This window comes from Triplophysa dalaica, chromosome 9, assembly GCF_015846415.1.
Source record: "Triplophysa dalaica isolate WHDGS20190420 chromosome 9, ASM1584641v1, whole genome shotgun sequence".
Lineage (NCBI taxonomy): Eukaryota > Metazoa > Chordata > Actinopteri > Cypriniformes > Nemacheilidae > Triplophysa > Triplophysa dalaica.
Genome location: NC_079550.1, coordinates 22,176,018 through 22,201,152, shown reverse-complemented (window position 1 = coordinate 22,201,152; position 25,135 = coordinate 22,176,018). Strand labels below are relative to the sequence as shown.

General features: G+C 36.9%; 1 protein-coding gene across 1 annotated transcript; it reads right to left on the bottom strand.

Annotated features, from left to right (window-relative positions):
• Nucleotides 1–5,529: 5,529 nt before the first annotated feature.
• tgfb1a (transforming growth factor, beta 1a) lies at nucleotides 5,530–24,123 on the bottom strand. Its single transcript, XM_056756734.1, has 7 exons — nucleotides 22,090–24,123; nucleotides 13,510–13,773; nucleotides 12,522–12,614; nucleotides 12,265–12,412; nucleotides 11,969–12,119; nucleotides 8,682–8,792; nucleotides 5,530–7,725 (listed from the first exon to the last, which is right to left on the bottom strand). Exons 1-7 carry the CDS (start codon nucleotides 22,409–22,411, stop codon nucleotides 7,678–7,680), a joined length of 1,137 nt encoding a protein of 378 aa, XP_056612712.1. The 5' UTR covers nucleotides 22,412–24,123; the 3' UTR covers nucleotides 5,530–7,677.
• Nucleotides 24,124–25,135: the final 1,012 nt, after the last annotated feature.

Genomic DNA, 25,135 nt, shown 5'->3' with positions numbered 1-25,135 from the left:
GTCTGAATGAAAAAGCCTTTCACTGTCTCATGAGCCTCTATTGCTCACAAAAACACCCAGAATTAACCAGACAGATTTACCTTTAACCAATGTGTGTGTGTGATTGGGTCTCGCATATTGTACATGTTAATTGCTCTAAACAGCACTCAAGAAGTTGTTGAACAAATTTAATTAAATTAAGGAAAACTTTTCCATGAAATGGAATTCCATTTCTCAGACAAAATCTTATTTTTGATCAAATCAAATTTTTCTACTTTATAATCTTGTTGTATGAACTTATTTTTTTTAGTAGTAGTAATTTGTGTCATATACATGCATATTTTACATTAAATTAATATAAAAAAACTATTTTATCACTTAGATTATATATGAAAGCTCTCAAAAACATTTCATTATATTATATATTTTTAACATTTATTAGACAAAACTTTATTTATCTTCAATATATAGATATTGAAATAATATAGTTAAACAGAAATGCACTTTGTTACCGCATTTCGTAACCGCCCACAACCTAACCAAAGGCAATGCTTTTCTGAAAAATGGTAACCTAAAAACTCAAAAATATAACTAACTCTTCAAAACCTCAAAGATAAATGAACATTAAAAAATAAAATGTTTTACTTTTTACCGAAAAATGCATACAATAACACTTATTTAAGAAAATAACTCTGAAAATGCAGTTATACGCAAAGCATGCAGGGAAATTTAAGTCCTTAGCCCACTTGTAACTGTTTTATGTTACACATGTTGTCCCAACATGAATGAATTCAGCTATATGACTTAACATAAAAAAACATGTTCTGACCAAATTTTCCAAAAGTTTTGTTGATATAACTTAAGCAAGTTAAGTTAATTGAACAAGCAGCAAAAAAAATTTTTTGAGTGTGCGAGAGATACAAATGGTCATTTTGCAGATTTTTGTACGAATGCTCATTTCTATCCCATGGGGACACCGAAACTGACACAAATAATTATGTGGCTCGTAACAGAGTAATAAATTGATTTTAGCTTATTGCAGATACAACTTTAAGAAGCCTATAAATGTGCAGTAGTAATACACTAGTAATAGCAGTAGTAGTAATATGCTAACAAATGACAATTTCATTTGAATCTAAGATAGCACTGCTTTAGGATTTGACAAAAAAGATCTGTTGTTTTGGGAATGCACCTATGTGTGGTACACTACGTTTGGAAACCGAGCCGTTATACATTCAGAAACATTCCTCGTTCTGTTTGGCTTCTGTGATGTGAAAACTGTGGTTTCCTCTCTTTAAGATCAGAAGATACATCACTTTCAACCTTCACATCTAAGTCCATGAGATCTGCTAAGATCAGCACAGTCTGAGTCTGAGTGAGACATGGAGTTATGCCATAAACCATAATTTTTTTGGTAAACTGGTCATCCAGTTAAGGTGTGTGTATGATTCCATTCCCTTTTTTATTTATTTTTATTTGGCGCTTTTGTTCTTCCCCTATCTGTAAAGGCAACAAAGATCTAGGGAGCTTCTTCAAAGTGTCATTTGAATTGAAAAGAGAAAAAAAGCACATTGACAGATAAGGGTGAAAGACATGCTCTGCACAGCTGAAGCGCATGATATTTATCTCTCCAGGTGTTACAAAAAGGAGTGAAATGTGAACGTGAACCCTTCTGTCTAAGTCTCACCTTCAAAATCTAACTTTCTCTCACTCTTTCATCACAGTAGGTGGCACTATGCACTAAACTTACCATAGAACTTACAAAGAAGAAGTACAGCCAGTATGACTTATCGCGAGAAGACACAAAATACACTTCAATCGAATAACATCATCTACATCATTCCGAAGCCTTTTCAATCGACATTTAGAAAACATCGCTTAAGTTTACCGCAAATCTGCAATGGAGACCTGGCAAGTGACAGCAAAGGCCCTCTACGAACAGGTGAAGGTTCAAAGGTGACCAGAGAATTCATTTATTTACTGTGTAATGTCGGATGAATGAGTTTTAGGTTTAGGTCAGGTCACCCAAAAATGAACATTCAGTTATCATTTACCCCACATTGTAAACCCAAGTGTTCAAAGAAATTAAACAGTTTCAGTGTGTAAACTTAATTAAAACCGTCCTAACTTAAATGTTTTGAGCTCCCATAACTATTTCGTACTTTTGAGTTAGTTTTACTTCATTTCAACAAGTTAATAAAATACTATTTGTTGAAAACGAAAGTCTGTTTCGGCATGCTTTGGGTGAGACTGCATTAGGAGAGTAAATTGTAAAATTAAGCATTTTGTCATGAGTTTTTAGAAAGCAAAAAGCCTTGTTAATGATGAACGTTCATTTATCTTGGATATTTAGAAGAGTTTGATGTATTTTTGACTTTTGGGGTTACCATCGTTCAGAGGAGTGGTGCTTATGCTTATGTTGTGGGAGGTGCAGTCTCATTCGATTGTGTTGCATCTCTCTGTGAAGGGAATTGTTGATGCACGTGAAATGTTTAGGTTGTCATAAGACCTTTCTTTTATTTAACTGTAAATAAAAAAGCTACATGCATAATGTTGAAAACAGTACAACAAACTCAAAACTTTATAGTTCTTCGTACTTAAAATTGGGAACATTATAACTTTCCCAACTTATTTGGGTATAAAGTTGTTCAAAACTAGTTGAACAGGAAGAAAATCTTGATTCCTCGTGCAAGGATTTCTGACATAAACGTATTATTTTCATGTATACAGTACATGCAGGCAAATCAAAGTCCTCATGAAATGTCTTTGTCTATGTGATGCAGCAGTGTTGTTTCAATACATCAGCTTTCTTGTGGTGGGAGTTTGAAATGAAATGGGTATACTCCCATGCCTTTCCATTGAAGTGTCCTTTTAATTATTCTCTGTAGCCAGTGATCTTGAATGACGAAATTGTGGGTGTCAGAATTTTTATGATTCAAAACAAAGCAAGGCAAATGATGTGACTTCTTTTATGCTAGCCTGACAAGAACGTGTTCACTTTTAGTTTTCTCGTAAAACGACAACAGTGCAAATGTTTTTAGCAGTAAAACATAAAGTTGACTTTTAGTTTAGCATTCACAGGCGCTTGATTTGTTCAACAGAAGGGAGGATTACAGGATGCATTTAAAGTTTGGTGGTTTTGATGTTAACACTCAAAGCAGATCACTGTAGGGTGTTCCTGTGTGGTAACTTTACACAGCGCAAAAAACGTTGACAATAGTGCTTGTTTGAGTTGATTGACCCATTGCTATCAAAACAAATTGATTTAGGTTGTTTTGGTATTGGCAGACCATATACCCATTATGTTTTTTAAAGGAGTGGCTCACTTTCAAATACATTTTCATGATATAGTCATTTACTCACTCCCCATATCATCCAAGACGTTTATATTTTTGTTTCTTTAGTCGAAAAGAAATGCAGGTTTTTGATGAAAACATTCCAGGATTTTTCTCCATATAATGAACCAGAAAATGACAGATAGTTTCGCTAGATAAGACCTTTATTCATCGACTGGTATCATTTAAAGTGTTTTGAAGATGCACTGAAACTGTCATTTTGACCTTCAACCGTTTGTAGTCCATTGAAGTCCACTATACGAAGAAAAATCCTGAAATAAAAAAAAATTATTTCTTTCCGACTAAACAAATACGGGGTTGAGTAAATTATCATGAAGATTTATTTTGAAAGTGAACTACTCCTTTAAGTGCTGTAAAAGGAATGTGCTGTGGTTAAAGTTAATTTCTAATGATAGAATTTAAGAAATAACATTTCTGCTCGTTTGTCCCCCATCCGCAATCCAGCTGTTCAGTGAAACACACAACGTTGACTTTATCTGTTCATTGGGGCTCCTGCATTAGTACTCTGAAAGATTTACGTGACATTTCACAACCACTTAACCATAAATGTAAGGATGATTCTCTAATATCTCTCAGCTTTTTATCTGCCCACTGAAAAGGTTTATTGAGACGTTACGTTTGCAACCAAGAAGGTCCGTGATACCTCGAGAGAGCTCTTCATCTCATCCTACATGTGAATTTAACTTCAATTCTTCAGCCAATAATGAAGTACACAAAACACACAATTCCTTTAATAAAGTCACATGTCATGACATTTGACACTTGTCCAGATTTCAAAAACTCATTATTCATCCATTAGTGATGAGTGTTGGTGGTTTCTAGGGTCTAAAAAGGAGGCTGCACAATAGACCCGAGAACATGCATTAACAAAATTAATACATTTTGATTTCAAGTCAACTTTAAAAAGCTTTCAGGCTTTGACCAGTCAAGAGCTAGCACATTTTGTGCTTTGGCAAAGACAGACCCAAGCGTTGGTTAATATGTGCTTGTAAAAAAACTCAACGGGAGACCAAAACAACGCACGTTGTGTTTGGAGAGAAACAAGCTGTTCATCTCTTGTGGTATTCTGCGTGGAACCTTCAGGGTTCAGAGTTTGTGGACAGATTCAAGAAGAACTTTCAGAAATCTCCAAGGGTTTGTGAACGAGATTAACATTTTCTCAAAAGCTGGCGTGGATGGCAGTGTATTCGGTCTGTATTTGTGAATTTTCCATGCAGGAGCCATTGCGGTTTTTAAGAGCAGGTCTGGATCTGCATCCATTATTTTCAACTCCTGAGCAGCCCCGTGTCAGTAATACCCAGAGGGAAGCGGAGAAATGGATAAAGAACTAAAGAGTTAACAATAAAATGTTAAGACGTTTAAAGTGTTATGAAGGAACATGTCATGATTTGCACAGTAAAGTGAACTTGTGTAAGTAAAAATGAACGACAGAAACAAAAAGAGAGAAGGTTTGAGTCAATTTGATGCTGACTTACGTTATCATAACTTAATAGGATTGTTAGCAAAACACTCTACGAACGTTTTTTTGTTAGCTTTATTAGGGTTCTGTTTAAATAATGTTTACTCTTGGACTTTTTTTACAAGCCTGTGATGACGCATTCAACGAACAGCATGGTTTATCCTCTAAAGTTTTTTATGTTTTCATTTAAAAAAGATTTTGTGTGCGTTTATAACGATATACTTTGAATTATATAACCTTTGCATCAAATTCTTTTACACCTTCGCTAATGCAAGTCTGTTTCTTATACAGAATCTATGGAAGTCACGGTAAATTTGACATTCCTCGCTTTTGACTGCCGACAGTAGACTCCCTTTACTCCAATTTTGTATGTTGAAAGTTGAGTTTTTCTTTTGGTATTCAAGCAAATTAGAATGCAAAAAATTATATTTGTGGTAGTCTCCCATTCACCGCTATAGAAGTTAACCCAACGACTATGACGACTTCCGCAGATGAGAAACCCGCGTAAACTAGAAAAAGAAATTCTCCTTAAAATTGTTCCAGTTGTTCCAACTTAGTATTTTGTATGCGCTCTGTTTTTCTCAGAACTTCTAATTTAATTTTGAAAGGCCTTTTTGTATTTCTAAAGCTTAGATTTTTCAAGGGTATTGAGATCCAAGGCTTTTAAACTGCTAGTAACCTGGTGTTTCAAGCTTCATTTACGGTACTTTGTTTCTTTATCACAACAGATAGTACTGGCTGTAACAGAGAATTGTTTATTGTGAATGGGACACAATGACATAAAATAAGTGCAAACACTAAGAAACAAACAAAATATAATGTAACGGAACATTGCGTGAATGTGAAATGCTTGTCAAGAGACACCGGCATAATGAACAGATAAAACAGCAGATGTAAAATCACATAAAAAATACAATATTTAAAAGTCAAAATATAAAACCTAGACAGCATGAACATGTTATACTGTAGATAGCCCATCTATTTCATCATTGTGTACATCATTGTGAAGCTTATGACTCTAAACTAAAACACAGAACACAAACCCCACCACTTAACAGCAAAGCCGACAATGAAGCCTCTATAAATATCTACACTTATGTTCACATACAGATGTCAGCGCAAGGCCATCGCAGCTGAGAAACAAAGCACAAATACAACACACACAAAGACAAACACAACTGAACATGGCTGAATCTCACAAGAACATCTCCAAGTCATATTTCAAGACAAAATTATGTTTTCATGACAATAAGGCACCAGTGTGTTAAGTAATCACACTGCCAGGGCTTATTTCTGCGATAACAGCCGGGTGCTTGTACATTATCCCAATTATGACACGGCTACTTGCCACATGAGAAAAAAACTGGACATGAAATGAGTATTCAAAATATTTCATTACCTCATTTTAACCGAATGCAGAGACGTTTACTTTCGGTTTTAAGTTAAGAAACGATGTTCAAACGTCATGAACAAGCAATTTGGTTTAATTGTTTGTAAATATAATGTGAAACTATGTTGTTAAAATATATTTTTATAATTAATTTGTCAAAAAAAACTGTCAAAATCATTCGCTGCATCCGGGTCACCGTGTGTTAATAGTTTTGAGCGGTTCTTATCTGGGAATCACGAACCTGCAAATGTGGCGAATGGCCAATCAGAATCGAGCATTCCAACGAGCCGAGTAATAATTATGTACTAAATACACTACAGTTCAAACATGAAGGATCACTTGACTGAAATGTTAACAGTGTTCCTAAAAACCCTTTTAGATCAATCTAAAGGTAAGTCTACATTTTTGAAATGTATAATAATACACAACTAAAATACGTTTATTTTAAGAAACGCTTTCGTAACGGACGATCTGGAGGAAATATTGAAGATAAAGCAACCAATAAAAGCCCAGCATAGGTGCGCCTTTGAAAGGCATCTGAGCGAACAGATAAAATGCCTAGAGTTTATTTTTACAAATTCTAGGCAAAGGTTGACCACACGGAATAGGCTAAAATACAACAAAAATGTAGTTTAAATAAAATGGAACCAAAAGGTTCTTCAATGACATCGTGGAACCTTTTGAAGCACCTTTTTTAAGAGAGTAGTGTCAATAATCTTAGTCCTAAAATAGTCTTCATTGGATGAAAATACAATAAAAATATTAAATATGAATGTAATTTTGGTTCTTTTAGATTGAAATGTGACCTGGATGTTTTCGGTGAGTCTTGGAGGGCTTGAAATCTGTGCTGAAGTGACACCTGCTAGTGCAGATCGGTTTGGGAGAAGAGTCGGATGTGGCGTTCTTGCTATAAGCAAAGAGTCCATCTAGTGTTCCTTGAATTCTCTCATAGCCACATATCTGGGACTTTGCATCTTAGTCCCCCTCACATAGTTTAGTGCAAAGACTGTTGTCCTCTCTTCTAAAGTGTGTCTTATCCACACATAAGCCTCCTGTGACATCGATTTCTTTCCTCAGCACCATAAGAAATCTTCATTGTACATTTGGCATGTAATGCTGCAATGCCGCATTTATGGTACAATCAAATATAAACCTAACCAGCAGAATAAATTAAGAGGTATGAACCATGTGAATAAACATTTAAAAAGATAACAAAGCATATATTTGGTTTGAATATGAGCTTGCTTTATGAAATGCTTCATATGTGTGTGTTCTTGATCCACTACTAAGGGCCACAGCTTTTCTTCTGCGGTTTCCAGACTGTCCTTCGTTTTTCTTCTTTTCCACGTTTACCTGTCCACGTCAGTTCTGTTATATCTGTCCCACTGAGACTACACGTCCACCTCTCCATGAGTGTCTTTATCGTCCAGAGAGAGTGAGAGAGTCACAGAGAGCTCTTGAGGACTCAGCGGTGTTCTGAGGTTAGATGAACTCTAACTGCACCTGCAGCTCCTCACCACCATGTTGGACAGCTGCTCCACCTGGAAACAGAGCCAAACCAGAATGACTCATTCACGAGGTTAATACATTTCTACAGACGTCCATGAATGAATAAGCTAATTTCGAGTTTATGTACAACAACATACAAGAGAAAATGAGTAAAGAAAGAGCGAGTCATTTTCAGTCCGTATACAAACAAAGTGTATAACATACAGTAAATATAAGATTGTTTAAGCAGTAGGGACTGACTAGTTTGGGACAGAACGTTTTAAATTTTAAAATGTTACTCTCTTTAATTGTTTTGAGTGTCAATTGTGGGGGTTTTTTCAACAATTTAACAGTTCAACACTATAGACGTTTTCATACAAAATCATACAAATTAATATTAACATAAATCAAATAAAATAGTTATATTGTCAATAATGTCCGATAACTTTGATAGAAATGTATGTAAAGGACGCGTGCAAGTACACGTTTACATAATAACAATTAAGTGCAAACAGTAACAATAAGCTATGCTTAATTTGGTTCAGTCTGTGGCGTAAAAAGGTCATACTGGCAATTAAAAAAAAAAGTGGTCCCAATTCTTTTTCAGTTTTACTGATCTGAATTTTTTGGGGGTATATGTCACAGTTTATTTTATTTTGTTTTCCTCAAAACCTGCATGAGTTTCGTTTTTCTGCAGAACACAAAAGCAGATATTTGTTTCACTTGAATTGGTTTTGTGTCCATACAACAGAAATCAATGGCTGCCAACGCTGTTCGGTAATCGACATTCTTCAAAATATCTTCTTTTGTGGTCTGCGGAAGAACGAAACTCATACAGGTTCAAAATGACAAGAGGGCGAGTAAATGATCATTTTTTGGGTGCACTATCACTTTAATAGAGAGTAGGTTGTTTTTTCCTTGTCATTTAATGAATAACAAAGAATATTGCAAAGTCCCCAAATCACCTGTCAATGAAAAGTACCCCTGATTCACTAAATAACTAATTTACCTTGTGTTGTCTTCCCACATAGTAAAGAATTGGCAGAGGGTCCAGAACGGCAGGTACGCAGCAAGGCTGAGCAGACGCACCAGGGTTGTGGTGCTTGTACAAGGCTAAAATCTGTTGTAAACACAAACATACACACACACATATTTAAATGAAACAGAAAAGCGATCCGTATCAGAATGTGTACGAAATTATAAACATGTGCTAACTAACACGTTAACTGCCAACACTTTATCCAAAAGTCGTAGAAAGCATAGTCAGGTGCAAGTTGGTGTGGTTACATCAAAATGCAAAAACAATGCAGGCTTCTCAATGAAAAGGTTTGGTTTAGGCTTGGTTTTAGGTTTGGCTTCACTTGTTCATAATCAAACTTTACCAACACCCAACACGTTTAGAAAAGAGAAGTCAACGGTATCTTATTAGCTGACTGTTCAAATAAACCTTCCTTTCTGACATACAAAAGAAAGACGACATGAACATCAGTTGTTCCACAGTACTGTAACTCAATAACCTAGATGCTGTCTGAATGATGGACGGCTACCTTTGCACACACACACGGGTCAACTACAACTACTAATTTTAAATTCTAAAGTTACAACTTATACACACACGCGCATTAGGTTTCTATACATTGCCGGGACCTTCCTTTGACATAATGATTTGTATATTTCATATTTCCATACTTGTACACGCACAAAGAAAACTTTCTTTCTATTCATTTTTCCATTGTCCAAACAAACATCATTTAGTTTGATTAATAAGCTGATAAAACTTTTCTCCAAACACAGATCTAGTAGTGTTTTTAAAACATGGTTTAATCGGTCTCATAGTTCATCTATCAACCTCTAGTATTGCACGCTATATAGCCTTGACACCATTTTAAACTTTCACTCTGCGTTAACACCAGACACATATGAAGCGTTACACTCCATTGATTTACATGTAAAGTCAATGGAAAGATGCTATAGACATCGCGATTCACTCAAATTGTAAAATTTGAACTTTGGTGAAAATTCACGCCGCGTAAATCAATCACGACCTTGCTCTAGTAGTGACGTGAATATGATGTAGCGAGCGGAGGCAGAAATGCCAAACAACAATGGAGGACAAAATCATCATCGCTGTATGTGCATACCCGGAGCTGTACGATACATCTTACTTTTATCAAAACAGGAACAAAAAGGATCTTGCTTGGAAAATAAGAGTGAGGAGGTCAGACAATCTGGTAAGTCTTAACAAAATCCATGTCAGCCATTTTGCAACGAGACTGGAGCCGCCTAGCAATGGAGGGAAAAGTCAAGTGTGACCGCGGCCTAAAGCTGTGACCACTTACAGATACACTATACAGACATCAATGTTGCCATGACCCAAAGTCCATTAAGGGAAGACGCGCCACTCGGCGGCCATATTGCAACGCGCCTCCAGTTAGTTATTTCGTAATTCAAACAAGATTGGGAATACTGATATTTCTACAAATCGCCGGCTAAAATGACATATTTTAAAGCAACATTTTAAACGTCATAAACTGTTCCATATCGCAGAGCTTCGCTAGGGCGGCCATATTGAGCGTTGCATTCCTCCCCATTCATGTCAAAGGCAGTGACGCGTCTTGTTAACATTAATCTCTTTGCTTGACCTCACATCCCTTCAATCCTCTTGTCCTGAATGTTTCCTCTTACTCTAGTGTATAGTTTTTTCTTTAATATTTCCTATAGCAAATTATGTTATAACATTGTAACAATTCAAACAAAGTTTGACACAATTGAACAGTTTTCGCTGTAGGCTTTTTAAACCACAGAGAAAACAAGCTTGTGTGTAACTGGACCTTTGTTCATTAACATGATGACTAATACTGGCTTCTCAGTCCAAGAATGTAAACATCATTGAATCTTTTCGGGGAATGAGGTATCGTGCTACATTCAGTGTAGGCCTAACAGAAGAATTGGAGCTTGTCCTGAGGCCAAACGGTTTTCTCAAATTTCAGTTGTTGTGTTCGCTTCATTTGTAAAGGCAGGCTGTTGTGTTGAGAGGGCCATTGATTCAGCGGAGCTACTTACCCCAAAAGACATTCACAAGTCTCATTTCTTGTTAGATTTCTGAAGACATTTGACCAAAAATGAGCTCAAAAACTGACATGAGCGATCTCTGTTCTAGGTTAAAGATGTATATTATGCTGTACAGACCATGACATGTCAACCCTTAGGGTAAACAGTCATTCAAATGTTGTCAACTATCATTCTGCCTTCTAAGTACCTCAAATGTCCCTGTGGACACGAACCATGCATTGTAAATGAACTCAAAGACCTTTAAGTGCTAAACTGCTAGCTTATTACATTCCAACCTAAAACAATCTATCTCACCAGCCTCATAAAGGGTCGTTGTGTATCCTTGACCTAAAATGTTTCTGACAGAAACCAGAGAAATGAAATTATCCGCGAAGGAAAACAAACACTCCCAATTCACATAAACATATAAAAAAAATATTTCTATATTTTCACCACAGGGGGTCTTTAACCGAAAGTGTGTTCAAGGTGAAACCACGTTCAGACAATGGAGGAAATAGAAACATGGAAATGTATATTTCTGTCTTTGTGACAACTTATTGAGGTGATAACCCAGGAACCAGCTTGGCCTCATTAACACACGTTCTCCTCCTCACACATCTGAACACATTGTTTTTAAGTGTTTTAATATCTTTCCTTAAATGCTTGCCACATTGCGTTCACACATGATCTCTTAATGGTAATTCACCAGTATGTGTGAAAGGGACTTACAACATCTGTCCTGTCACCACTAAGGCAGGACGGGTCATTACCTTCCGGCTCGCTGACGTTCCTTCAGACCAAACTCACAGCAATCAGGAACAACTTGAATTATATTGTCCCCCTTTTAGAAAATTTTATTGCAAATCTTGTGGCATTTTCTAACTATTTTACGAGGCCACTAATTTGCATGATTTTGTACGATATGCTTTTCCCCAATTGACGTAACAGTAGGTTCAAGGTTGGGGCTTCATCCTTGCTTTTTGTACGTTTTTGTAAAGTACATATGTAAGTGCATGGTATAAGTATGCAAACATAAACATTTTCATCGTGAACCCTCATGTTGTTCCAAACCCGTATGACTGTCTCTCCTTGACAGAGCACAAACGAAAATGTCCTTACTCACCGCTACCTTACATTGCATCAAAATTTCTCCTTTTATTATTCATGGAAGAAAGAAAGTCATGAGGGTTTGAAAAGACATATAGGATGACGTAATTTACACTTAACTGACATCAAAGAGCCTACCTGGGAGTATTTGTTCTCAGCGTTCCAGATGTAGGTGCAGGAGCCCATACAGTAGTTTGCGAAATAGCCTTTGGGCTTGTGAATCCACTTCCAGTTCAGATCTTTGCGAAAGTCGATGTAAAGCTTCCGCATACAGCAAGTCTCCGTTTTTCTGCCCATGATTATTGGGAATTAGTAAAAAGTTTAAAAATAAATGTGCAATAGAAGAACCACTTTTGGTTCCACAAAGAACCATCATCGAAGACCTTTTGAAGCACCTTTGTATAAAGAGTATAAAGTGTGAAAGAGAGACTTACTCATCACAGGTTTCGTCCGTGCCAACGGCTCTTTTCTTGCGGGCGGACGCAAGGGTGTTTCCATTAGAGGGCAAAGATAAAGCCAAGATGTACGGCTTCACCATCATTAATGCAATAGAACCAGTGTCACCCCTGTTTATGTCTAGTCCTGAAAACACACCCGCCCGGCCAGATTACATCAAAGTTTACAACATTGTTGGAGTTTTTGCTTCCAACACGCTTCCAACACTAAATTTCAAGGCTTGAGATTATCATACCTGATATGGTGAAGAGGAACTTGTCCGCATTCTGCTGGTCTTTATCTGTCTTACATCCGCAGTATAATCTCAACTCTAAACTCTGTTCGTCTTCTGTTCAAACACACACACACACATGTTTGAGTTTTTGAGAATCGTGGCAGTAAAACAGTATAAAACAAGTATGATATAACCTTTGATTGGTCAAACCGTGCTTTTGTTGGCAATGTGCAAATGCGATCAGGCTTCCGGCTCTTAGAAATAAAGGCCGCCGATGCCATAGAAGAACCATTTTTGGTCACCCAAAGAACCATTCAGTCAAAGGTTCTTTAAAGAACCATTCAGTCAAAGGTTCTTTAAAGAACCTTCTCTTTCTTACCTTTTTATAATCTGAAAAAACTATTTTTTTCACCACGAAGAACCTGTTCGGATGATTCTGTAAGGAATCATTTAGCCAAAGAAAGGTTCTTCTATTTCATCGAGGAACCTTTTGAAGCACCTTTATTTTTTAAGAGGGTATGTTAATGCAAGTGCTGCTTGCTCTTGGAGAATTCGAGAAACATTTTTGAAAGGTTCTGTGTGGTTTCTTATATGTTCAGGGTGGGTGGTTATCAAGCAAAAAGAGCAAGAGTAGGAAAAAACACAATTATAGTCAATGGAGCCGCAGAACGATTTAGTCTCCTACATTCTTCAAAATGTCTTCTTTTGTGTTCAATAGTAATTTTTCCTCCTATGGGTGGGAATATGTGTCTGGTTATAAGCATTCTTTCAAATATCTCGCTCTGTGTTCATCAGAGCAAATACATTTATACAGATTTGAAACAACTCCAAGGTGAGTAAATGATGAAATTTTCGGATGAACTATCCTCTTAAGTAAGGATCTTATCCTATACCCGGAGTAAAATCATCACAGCTACTAAACAAATAAAATAGGTTCCTAAATATGACGGGTCCCATTTTACATAAATCCATGCAGTGTTTCTCTTCATAAAGTAATAATAGACCTCACCTGTACTCTGCAGCCATTCTGTGATCGTCTGCTTCACATCGAATGATAGCCAGCGATTGGCCAAGTCTTTAGAGACGAATCGAGTGCCCAGATATCGAGCACGCTCGCCTGTTCCGTGATACAGCTCCAGCCGCTGCTCCTGGTCCATCGTAGGATTCTTGATCCGAAGTCGTAATTCGGCCTGAGACAGCAGTCGGTGGTCTGGAATGCTCAGTCGCATCTCTGACACGTTACAAAGCATCTGATGTTTGGTGCCGTTCAGGGCTGAAAATAAAATAGAGAATCTTGTTGTCAAATATTTCTCAGTTAAGACAGAAAAGCGCTTTCTATGGTATTGCTTACTGGCCCAGTTAAACATCTGAATTTGGTCTTACGATGAACTTATATTTGAACTAAGATAGGCCTAACTTATCTCAAATATTTCACAATTTATGTTCATGGGAAACATTTCCTTCTCATTTTCCTAATCAGACCACAAACTGGTCTTTATTTGTATGGTCTTAATGGTTATTGCACTCCAATATGGGACATCAGCGTTACTCTTTCAAATGTACCTGGAACAGTTTCCTATATCAAAGACCATCTCTTTGATTTTTTGCAGCAATAAACCAGTTGTTCTGTATGAAAGCAACTAGACCCACCCAAAAAAGCTCTATGCATATGACAATAAAACATGAGTTGTGGGCTGACATTTAAAGGTTTGTAAGAAAGGTCACTTCCTTTGTTGCAAAGAGGTAAAAAACAGTATTACTGTAAGAACAATACACACCCTTCCCTCTCCTTACAGGTACTGCGAAGCACTTTGTGAAACCTGGTAGCTTGTGACAGCACTTGTATTATTGTTGGCTGCTTAGGATTTATCAAGTTTCAAAGTTAAATCCCTAAATGTAATGTATGGTGGTTTTTTAGTATTCACTCTAAAATCTTGATTTTGGGAGGAATTGGACCCTAGATATGTTTTTGAGAGATTTATGAGATGTACTTTTGTCTGTAAAGAAAACACAGAGTGTAACCATCAGAAATGATTTAGTGAGCAAAGTGTATCCAAACTAAACCTAAGACGATTGTGACAAACATTGTTGGGTGAGTTACCCTGAAAAATTAATGAATTACTAGTTACTAATAACATATTCAATAGTTTTATTAGATTACTGAACAAATGACTCTCTCCTAACAGTATTTATTGCTTATTATTACTAACTTTCTATATCCCATCAACCTTGATTAGAATTGATTCAAGGACAGACATGAAACAGCTCTTTTCATTAATTCAAATAAATAATAAGTAACTACATAGAGTAGCATTATTACGGTAATTGACCAAAGTATACATTTTACAAGTCACTTTCATTTTGATGTCATGTCTACCACTATATTATATTTAACTATATTACACAATATTTAGTTCAATTTAGTTACATCAGAAGTAACTGTAATGTAATTTCAGAAAAATAAGAGTAATCCCTTACTTTACTTTTTAAAGGGAAAAGTAATTAAATTACAGTAACTAATCACTTTGTTACTAAGTGACAAAGTAAGTTGGGCCAGATCTCTTCTGTCAATAAAGTGATATCCAAGTCATAATACATTTTTTAGATTAATGTAGCCTACATTTTTTATTTTATTATTACAGATAAAGACCGCAAATTTACAAGATTTTTACAAGATTTATTTAGATTTTTTTATTTTTCAAACCAAATTTCTTTCTACAATTTCTTTTTAAATGCGGTCAAAAACCTATAAAATGACAGAACAAGACAACACATTTACAAGACAAATGGGGAAAACTATTTTATATATATCCATGTATCCTATAATTTTACTGATATTTTAATGTTTTTTTACGGTAAAAGACCGCAGATTTACAAGAATAACAGGGGGGAAAGTGTAAATTAACAGTTTATTTAAATTTCCATTGTTTTATCAAGATACATTTTTTACAGTTTATTTTTTAAATGCGGTCAAAATCTACAAAATTACAGAACGAGACAACACATTTATAAGGAAAATGGGGAAAACTATTTCATATATATCCTTGTATGCTATAATTTTACAGATTTTTTTATGTGTTCTGTACAGAAAAAGACCCAAAATTTACAAGAATAATGGAGAAAGTGTCATTTAACAGTTTATTTAAATTTCTTTTTTATTAACAAGATTATTTTTCACAGTTTATTTTTTTAAAAGGGTCAATCAAAACCTTTAAAATAACAGAACAAGACCATTTACAAAAAAAATGGGGAAAACTACTTTAAATATATCCTTTTATTCTCTAACTTTACAGCTTTTTTACGGTATATTTATGTTTTTACTGTTTGTACTGTTTACTGTTTTTTTTACAGTGTATCTATAATGCATAGATTAATGTATATACATATACAGTAAATATATATATACACAATTCCTTTGACCCAGCTATAAACAGTCAGCCTTTATTACTCAGTTCATGACATGTAATCACAAATGAAGGACACCAGGGTCAAAATGTCCTGCTCTTTGTTTCTGGTGTGTGCCGAATAAGATGAGGGTGGAGAGGGATTTGTGCATGTATGTGTTTACACAGGCTGACTCTCAGGTAAGCTCAGGACAGCTGTCCCAACAGGCACCGAGACAGGCCTATCATTACTGATGGGTGCAACCAGATTCCAGCGGGTTTAAATATCTGACTTCAAAAACACACAGCCTCAACCCTCCTGTCCTCATCTCTCCTCGTCCATATATCCCGTCCTTTTTTTTTTTTCGACCAATCCCGCTCCACACACACACAAACTGTGACAAACTTTCCCGGCAGATGAACGGAGCAGTCAGCACAATGTTTGACATGTAATAACACGAAATGCCAAGTTACACATATATGAAGCAAAAGAGGAACAAAAAAAACATGGAAAATCACGGGTGCCTGCAGGGTCCAGCTCACTATTTTACGTACGGTATATGATTTATGAGCACGTTACTGATTTTCCACTGATATTGAGTTTAGGGTCACTTAACTCATTCTGTGTTCATATTTTATATACACTGAATAATAGTAAATGATAATAACAGTGGATTGACACAAGCATCAATGTCTTTGTATAGAATTTGACGAAATGTAGTTTTGTCATTTTAACAAGCGTCTTGGAGAACAAAAGTTCTTTTGGATTGAGTTTGTCTCAGTTTTTCCTTTCGCCGTGTAATAACAGATAGACTTGATGATGGTGAGAACAGATCTCTCTGTGGAGCACCGGCTGTTGTTAATCTCCTTGGGCGTACAAAAATCTCACTGGATTATTACATATAATGGCAAATGTGAAAATAATTAAGTAATCTGCAAAAAATGCCATTCTTACTAAGTATTTTTATCTTGTTTTGTAGTAAAAATATCGAAACATTCTTAAATCAAGATCCACTTTCTTGACAAGAAAAGTGACCTAAGATGTAAAGTATCTTTTAAGGAGAAAAATATAAGAATTAAGTAAATTAATGGTAAAAAAATAGTGAGAAAAAATAAACTTCAAAATTGACACCAAAAATTCAAGTTTATTTTCTCACCCCATGGACAGAATGTTTGCTTGTTTTTATCATAAACGTACTTAATTCTTATATTATTTTTCATGAAAAAATATTAAATATCTTGGCTCACTTTTCTTTTATGTTTATTTAAGAAGGTTTTATTTTTTATTTTTACTAAAAACAAGACAAAAATGCCTAGTAAGAATGTCATTTTTTGCAGAGTACTGACATACTACAACAAATGTTTCATTATTTTGAGATAGATTTGGTTTGTAGCCAGAAGTGTAAACATTTTTTATGAATTTAAATTAAAAAAGTACGATGAGAAAGTCGATGTCATTTCTCTTTAGTTACTCATTAATATAGTTTTCTGCAGCATATACAGTGGCATCAATTATCCTTAACCCTGAAAGAAACCAAACCCTGCTATTTACAAAAACATATTTCATAACAGTTATTGCTAAAGTAAGTGGAGTATGACAAGAAAACGGTGTGCATGTCATATTGGCAAACGTAATTCATTTCACGTTAAGCAAACAGGAAGTCTTGGCAGATTCTCACAAGAACTGCTGAGTGAGAAAAACAGTTCTCTCGAAAACAAGACCTCTGGGGAAACTGGCTCAGTGTTTGGAACATACGAGTTGAGAGCAACCTCAGATGTGTTAGATGACTTCTAACCGAAGTGAAGAATGTAACGTGACATGACGAACATTCAAATAATGACCCCTCGGGCAATGTACTATGACTGACAGAAATCTGGAAGAGACACCGGTTAAAAGGGAGATTAAAAAAAATGCTTTTATTGACTATTTTAGAAGGTGATAAATTCGTCTGAATTTCTACGATACGAATATGCGATTTTAATAAATAATGTAGCCCCACCCATAAACTAAAACGTACCAATAAGAAATTGCGAAAAAAAAATAGACGCTCTGAGCTGCAGAAAAGACGGCAGTGCTGGCATTTAAAAAAGCGCTCAGGACGTAAAAATGCGGTTTACTCTATAGGATTATAATGTAAAACAGACGCTAGCAGCTTCGAAAAAGTGTGAACACAGGAATTTTTGTCGTGTTTTTTGTAAAAAGATCTAAAACTTCTAAAATCAATATCCAATTACTTGAAAAGAAAGAGACAAAAATATTTTGTCTTGCTTTGTAAAAAATACTATAAGTTTTGTAAAAACAAGCAAAAAAAATCTGCCAATGAAGTGAGAAAAATAAACTTGAATTTAGTTTGACCTTTTTCTCAAGTACCTCATTCAAGTTTATTTTTCTCACCCCATTGGCAGATTTTTTTGCTTGTTTTTCCCATAAACTTACTTAATTCTTATATTTTTCTCCTTAAAAAGAGACAAAACATCGAAGTGTCGCTTTTCATGTCAAGAAAGTGTATCTTGATTTAAGAAAGTTTTATAAGACAAGTAAAAATACAAGTACAAGAATATCATTTTTTGCAGTGCACCTACAACTCCTTTTCATAATCTGAAGAATCTTTTTTCGCAACAAAGAACCTGAAAGGTTCTTCATATGTTAAATGTTCTTTATGGAACCAAAAGGTTCTTCTATAGCATCGAAGAACCTTTTGATTAACTTTTTTTTAAGAGAGAAACCGTGCATCAATAAGCTCTTGTGTCATGAAGCAATGCCAAAGCAGTTGTAATGGATGTAAATACTGGGAGGTCTTGCAATTGCAGCAGGATTTCATGAATTATTAAAGCTTGCTCCTTAAAGACGATTGATGCTCCAGCACAAAAACCACATAATTGTTTCATCTAAAATCTTAGTCACGCTTCTGAAACAACCAGCCATCTTTCTTGCTAAATAGGCCTGTCGAGAACAAAAGAAACGAGAAACAAAGAGACACATAACAGAAAAAGAGAGATCTAGTTACCGGAAAGCCCCCAAACTCAGAAGAACACACAAAAGACAGAGAGGACGGTGAATCCCGCTAGTCAACCCTCATCCACAGTTTCGCGCCCCTATTGCTCTTTGTTTGCATCTTTGACATTGATGGGGCTCCCTCGAAAGATGACAAGCCGAGGTCTTGTTCATAGCGTGTGAATTTCATCACGGCAGACCTGATGTTTACGTATGCTGAGCTTGAAGCGCTTAAAGGAGTAAAAGGCGATACGGTTAAGTAGGGCGGGGATGCTAAGACATGAAAGCAGGCAGGTGGCGAGCGTCAAATGAGTTATCAGCAAAACAGATGTGGCCGAGCGTTAAAACGGGCCTTGGAGGTGCAAGGTGCAGAGAACAAACTGAAAACGTGAACAAACAGCTGTCAGGATGATCAAACGGAGTCGCGCTCAGCGCTAAATGTGGACACCGAAGGGTTCAGTTTAACAATCTCATCAGTGAAGCCGACAGCACAAACAACAAGGCTATTAAAATACCCCAGATAGTCGGAGGGCAACGCACAGCATTGAAACAGATGGGGATTTGACATTTTGGAGCGTGTGTGAAGAAACACGCGAGACAATGAGAGGCAGTTTGCCATGATTCATTGTTCGAGGTCATTACGGCATTAGAGAATATTATTAAATAGTTAAAGGTTATTAACCAAATTACACGACGGTTTGCTTTCCACAGAGATTTGGGAGGAGGAACTTTCTATACTTCCGTGATGAATTGTCACAAGACAGGCTGTTAAGTCTTGTATCATAGTATTCTTTTGCAATATTGACCAGCTGACGTTACATTACCCTGCCTATAACACATCTGTGTACGTGACATGATTTAATGTTTTTAATTTGATGCTGACTTCAGATGGTGTGGAGTGAGACACCCTTTAAGAAACTATAGCAGAGCTATGAATGGTCGTAGCCAGGGTTGAAAAATTTGTGAGTGTCAATAATTATATGGTACTTATATCGTATAATAGACCAAATGCCTAAATGTAATTGTAAATATAAGGTATAAGCAATAAATGCTTTAAATGATTCAACTTTAATAAATAAAATTATTAATAAAGGTAACAAATTATAAGCGTATTTCTATGAACTGTTTCCAACTAATGTAACTCGTTGTACTGGCCCCACACTGTGCCGGCCTCGAACCAGCGTTGATCCTGACTTTACAGTTTACAAACATTGTGCGCAACCGTGAAACCTGCGTTGTCTTTGGTCGATATCAACCAACGTTTTTTAGTTTGACCAATAAAAATATCCTAAACTTGCCTGAAAAATAATTCGCACGCAAATATGAATATTTAACGTATGACTTTCTGCACCTGACCGGTTGCTAATTTGACGTAATCACCTCAGGGGTCACGATCGAGGGGGAGGAAATTCCAAAGGCTGATGATTTTATTTGCATGGTTTAATTTTTAACTTAACTACTATTTTATATTTTGTTGCACCCAACCCCTACTTTGGGAACCCCTGGTCTTTAGCATATATCGCTAGAGCACCTCTCGAGGTCGGGGAGTCGGGTTTACGTTTCACTGTCAATAATTTTGTTTGGGGGAAATTATCTTATATGATTAAAGGTAACAATGGCATGCTGTGAGATCACGCATCGAAAAACATAAAAAGGAAAAAGTTCCCATAGGCAACTCCTCACAAGATTACCTTCCTACAGTGTGGCATTACGTAACAATAAACAACTGTATAGACACATAGAGTGAACTTTTGTCGTTTTTAGTAAAAATATCAAAACATCTTAAATCAATATTTAATTACTTGACAAGAGAAGTGACCTGAGATATTTTGTCTTGTTTTATTAAATATTATGTAAGAATCAAGTTAGTTTATGGTAAAAACAAGCAAATAGAACTGGCAATGCAAAAATCACAATGCGGTTCGTTCTGCCATAACAGTCGGCTATCTGTACATTATACTGCTTATTACATGGCTACTTATCTCATAATTAATAGAACATGTAATATTGATCTGGAATATTTTAATAGATCGTTCTTAAAATGATAGCTCACCCGAAAATGTTGACGGAATTTTCATTTTTGGATGAACTATCACTTCTGTGACCTACTGTCAGGAAAACCTGTTTACTTTGGTTTTAAGACATTCAAAAGCCAGCAACAGGAAATTTAGTTCAATCGTTGGTAAATATAATGTCATATGGTATTACAAGACATATATATATATTTACATTTTGTGTGATATTAAACTGTACGTGCATCAAACTGATTTGCAGCATCCAGATTAGCATGTCAAGGGGTGAGAACCAGAGGTGCGTAAGTGACATTTCAGAACAAAAACATATCATAGTTTGATCTGATTTCAGTCTTTTATATAAAGATGTTACACACATGGATGAGTGTACTTATTGAACAGTATTTAAAAAAAAAGAAACGTCATTAAAATATACAGTACAAAATGTCACCTGGCACCAATGTTTCAGCCATTTTAAATCATCTCCTATCCACAGGCTTTTCTCCACAATACAATCACGCCCTTTTGGCACCAACTGGCTCAGGATGATATAAATCTCCATTTCACCCAAAATATCACTTACGCCCCTCCGGTTCACACCCCTCGATGCGTTTTCAATGTTGTTAACAAGAAATATCCGACCTTGGAATGTCGTGATTGGCCAATCAGGATTAAGTGTGTAATAAACTGAGATATTTGGCTCGAGTAATGTTACTCATAATAATTGAAAACGCGATAACAGGCAGGAAAAATGTACATCCAGCTGGTTATTATCGCAAAATAAATTCTGAGGGGGTGGTCTTGTGTCTTCCTGAAGAGTATCATTTTGCAACAACAATTGGATGACTTCCAGAACGTCAAGTCAAATGATTCGTCTCATGTCACATTTATCTTGTTGTGAATAATTCTGAACGTTTTTTCTTCATCTAATGTGCACTCACACGTGTTTAATAACAATGACCATTTTATTCAGACTGATTCATCAAATCCATCGTATCCAACAGCTCAGATTATGTATCATTACTATAAACTTACCGTCGCCGATCGTGCTAAAGTAGGGAGAAAGGTTTAAACCTGTGGTTGCTCAATAAATTGTTTTTTTATTACTTTATTCAAAAAGCACAAGGTGCAAGCGTCTCATTTTTAAAGTCTAAATCACCAACACATCAGTTATCTCTGGCTTTTCTGGCTTTTCTTACCTTGCCGTGTGATGAACTTGTGAACCTCCTTGCCGAAGTAGTCCTCACCTTCGGCCTGCACCGGGACGGGCTTCATCTTAATTTCTTCGCTCAGTTCGACCGTGCTGTTGTACAGCGAGAGCAGGTTGTCTGGGATCGTTCTGTCGTTATCTTTGTTGATCTCGGGCTCTTTGTTCATGCGCAGTTTGCTGAGGATCTGACCGCGGATGGCCTCGATCCGCTTTTTCTTGACCACCTCCAGGTCGAGAGTCTTACAGGTGGACATGCTCTCAGTTCCAGCCACCATGAACATGGCTGTCATTGCCAAACACAACAACCTCATGATGCCGAGTGTGAGCCCCAGCGGTCCTCTTTAAACCTCTTTAAAGCTTGCGACTGACGTAGCGTTCAGGTCAAACAAATGAAGGACGTAATGTTAACCTGATGATGATGATGTTGGAAAGCACCTTTGATAAAGCACCTGGTGTCTGTCTGCTTATAGGGAGATTCCTAATCACCGGGTTTTACCTCTTAAAGCTGCATGGAGAGAGCACAGAGATGCATACTAACATGCGTGCTACACACACACAGCATGCGACAGGCACAGTACAAACTCACAAAACACACGGACAGCTTTCTTTGGCAAAACCTAAGTCCCGGCTCATTGCTGGCAGACTGACACAGAGAAGCTTGTTCTAGTCCACGCGTCTGGACTGACTTTCTATTTTTCTCTCCTCTAGTCTTGGACAAGCCTTAAGCACACACACAAGCGTGCAGACGCCTTGACGCGCTTTAAATGTGTTTGCGCGCTAATTTTCCTCTGTGGCTTCACAGGTTTTTGACACGTTACCCAAAAGTCCGCGCGCCTCTCTAAACCAGCATGCTGCAGCCTGCATGCGCAACAAGACGAGCGCTGCGTCAGCGTAAGAGCTTCGCACCTTAACTTTCCTTCACAGATTGAATCTTCTGAAATACTTCTCGAACACGCAGACTTCTAGGAAACGAGCATCCGAAGCTCAAAGAGGTCTGAGCGAGCTGCACGCAGCCGAAGTGAGACCGACAACGCCGACACCGGGTTTCGTGTTATTTCACGTTTCCAGTTTCAATTTCATCCCCCTCCCGAACAAAAGAGGAGCGGAAAGATCTATTTACATGCCCATCACGGCAGCGCACTGTTGAGCAAACACTCCCGAGAGGAACTGAAACAAAAATAGCCCTTCTTGGAAAATACCCTGGCGTTTTAGCCCCGCTGATGTCATGTGTCAGGAAAAATCAAACTAACCACGATCAACCCACGCGCTTCAAATGACAGATGGAGCGAACCAAAAGGATGAAAGAAATGAACCGTCCAAAAAAAGTGCCCGCGGGAAGTAAGCGAGAGAACCGCAGTAATGAGGTGCAAATGTACTTTGCTTGCTTCTCTTCAGGTCTGTGTGTCCAGTTTCAAGCTGTCCGAAGGGGAAAACTCCTTCACACCTCTTTCCTCTTCTTCGCAGCTCTTTTATTAGTTCCTTCTTGTAACGCGCTCTCTCTCTCTCTCTCTCTCGCTTGTCAGAGCATGCTGGTGACAAAATGATTTGTGAGAGCTTTACGTTCCAATAACTTCTCTCTCCTGCTCATGTTCACTCGCTCGCCTTCTTTCCGGGCTCCTGTTGCTTTACTATTTGAGCCGAGAGCTCTCCGCCCAGGAAATGAGGCTAACTGAAACATCTGCGGCTCACACAGTCCTTCTCTTATACTGGCCCCTTCACAGGAAGACCTCCACAAGACACACACACACATTGACACGCTGAAAGGACAGACAGGTAAATAACGTGGGCATGACACTAACGTCTGGCCAAACTAACCGCGCACCTTGCCGACTAAGTGGCAAGGTAAGGAACTCAGACAAAAGAAGACTGTTATCGAAGCTGTATTTGTGTAACGCAGTCTCATCTCTCATGATCTTCTTGCGTCACATATTTTGAAAGATGGTTTGTTATGAAATACGTGTGAAGTTGAAATAGTCGTCACATGTCATCCAAATCCGCATTTGGTTGGATGAAGGGAAGCCTAAATATTCGTTCAAAACAACCGTGTCCTCTCTTTACCTAAAGAGATAGAGCTACACTTTTTTATTGTTGTTTATTTTATAATATACAATGTTCATTGATAAACTGTTCGGCATATCAGCAGAATTTTTGCATGAATCCCGTGAAGATGAACCCTGTCATAAGGGAGAATAATTTGAATGTGCATTTCTATGTGCAACTTCAATTGAACGTCTTGTAAATGCATGATTCACTTCTTAAGACACTTTTTGGAGATTTTCAGTGGCATCAATGCAGATGTTTTTGTTCGCTTCCCATGTCCAATACCAAAAACATTCAAACAAATTGTGATTAAACAGTTTTCAGTGATTTGGTATGATACAGCCGAAAAATAAGTGCATGAAACAAATGCATCCTCAATGTGCTCTGACAGCGGTCAAGGTGATGTTTTTATGGCTCCCCCTGGTGGTACTGAACGGCTAGTTGATTTTAAAGCCGAGCTGATTTTTACACAAAAAATATTGTTATAAAATGCCATATTCATAATTGTAAGCCTAAAGTAATAATTTATCATTTCTATCTGGTGATTTTGCGAGAAATGTCCATTTGACTGAAAAAAACATGGTAAAAATAACCATGTTTGAAAACGTACTCAATATACCAAAAGTACTCAATATACCAAAAACATTTTGTAAGGGTATAAGTAAATGAGATAAGCTAATCTGCAATTTTACATTAAATTGTAAATGTATTAATTAAATGCTATTTTAACATGTTATTTCATGTGGGCTACATTGTTCAGAAGCCTGATGGTACTAAATCTATTTTTTGATCTCTGTCCATTATAAATATTGCACTTAAAGTGACAGTTCACCCCAAAAAAAATCAAACACTCGAAACGCTCAATTCGCGCCGCCTCCTTTAAGCGAATCGCTCCGCAGGATGTGCTATCGCGTATTTGCATTGACTTAACATGTAAGACACTTGCGCTCGGGAACACAACATTACAAATATCTTTCTATGTGTTTAACGGCACA

Excerpts from the sequence above, each read along its gene's own strand:
- tgfb1a (XM_056756734.1), bottom strand. The coding sequence starts at position 22,411 with ATGAGGTTGTTGTGTTTGGCAATGACAGCCATGTTCATGGTGGCTGGA. Across the intron at positions 12,413-12,521 it reads GTTCCTCTTCACCATATCAG|GACTAGACATAAACAGGGGT; the intron begins GTATGATAATCT and ends GTGTGTTTTCAG. Across the intron at positions 7,726-8,681 it reads ATGTGGGAAGACAACACAAG|GTGGAGCAGCTGTCCAACAT; the intron begins GTAAATTAGTTA and ends CTCTGTTTCCAG.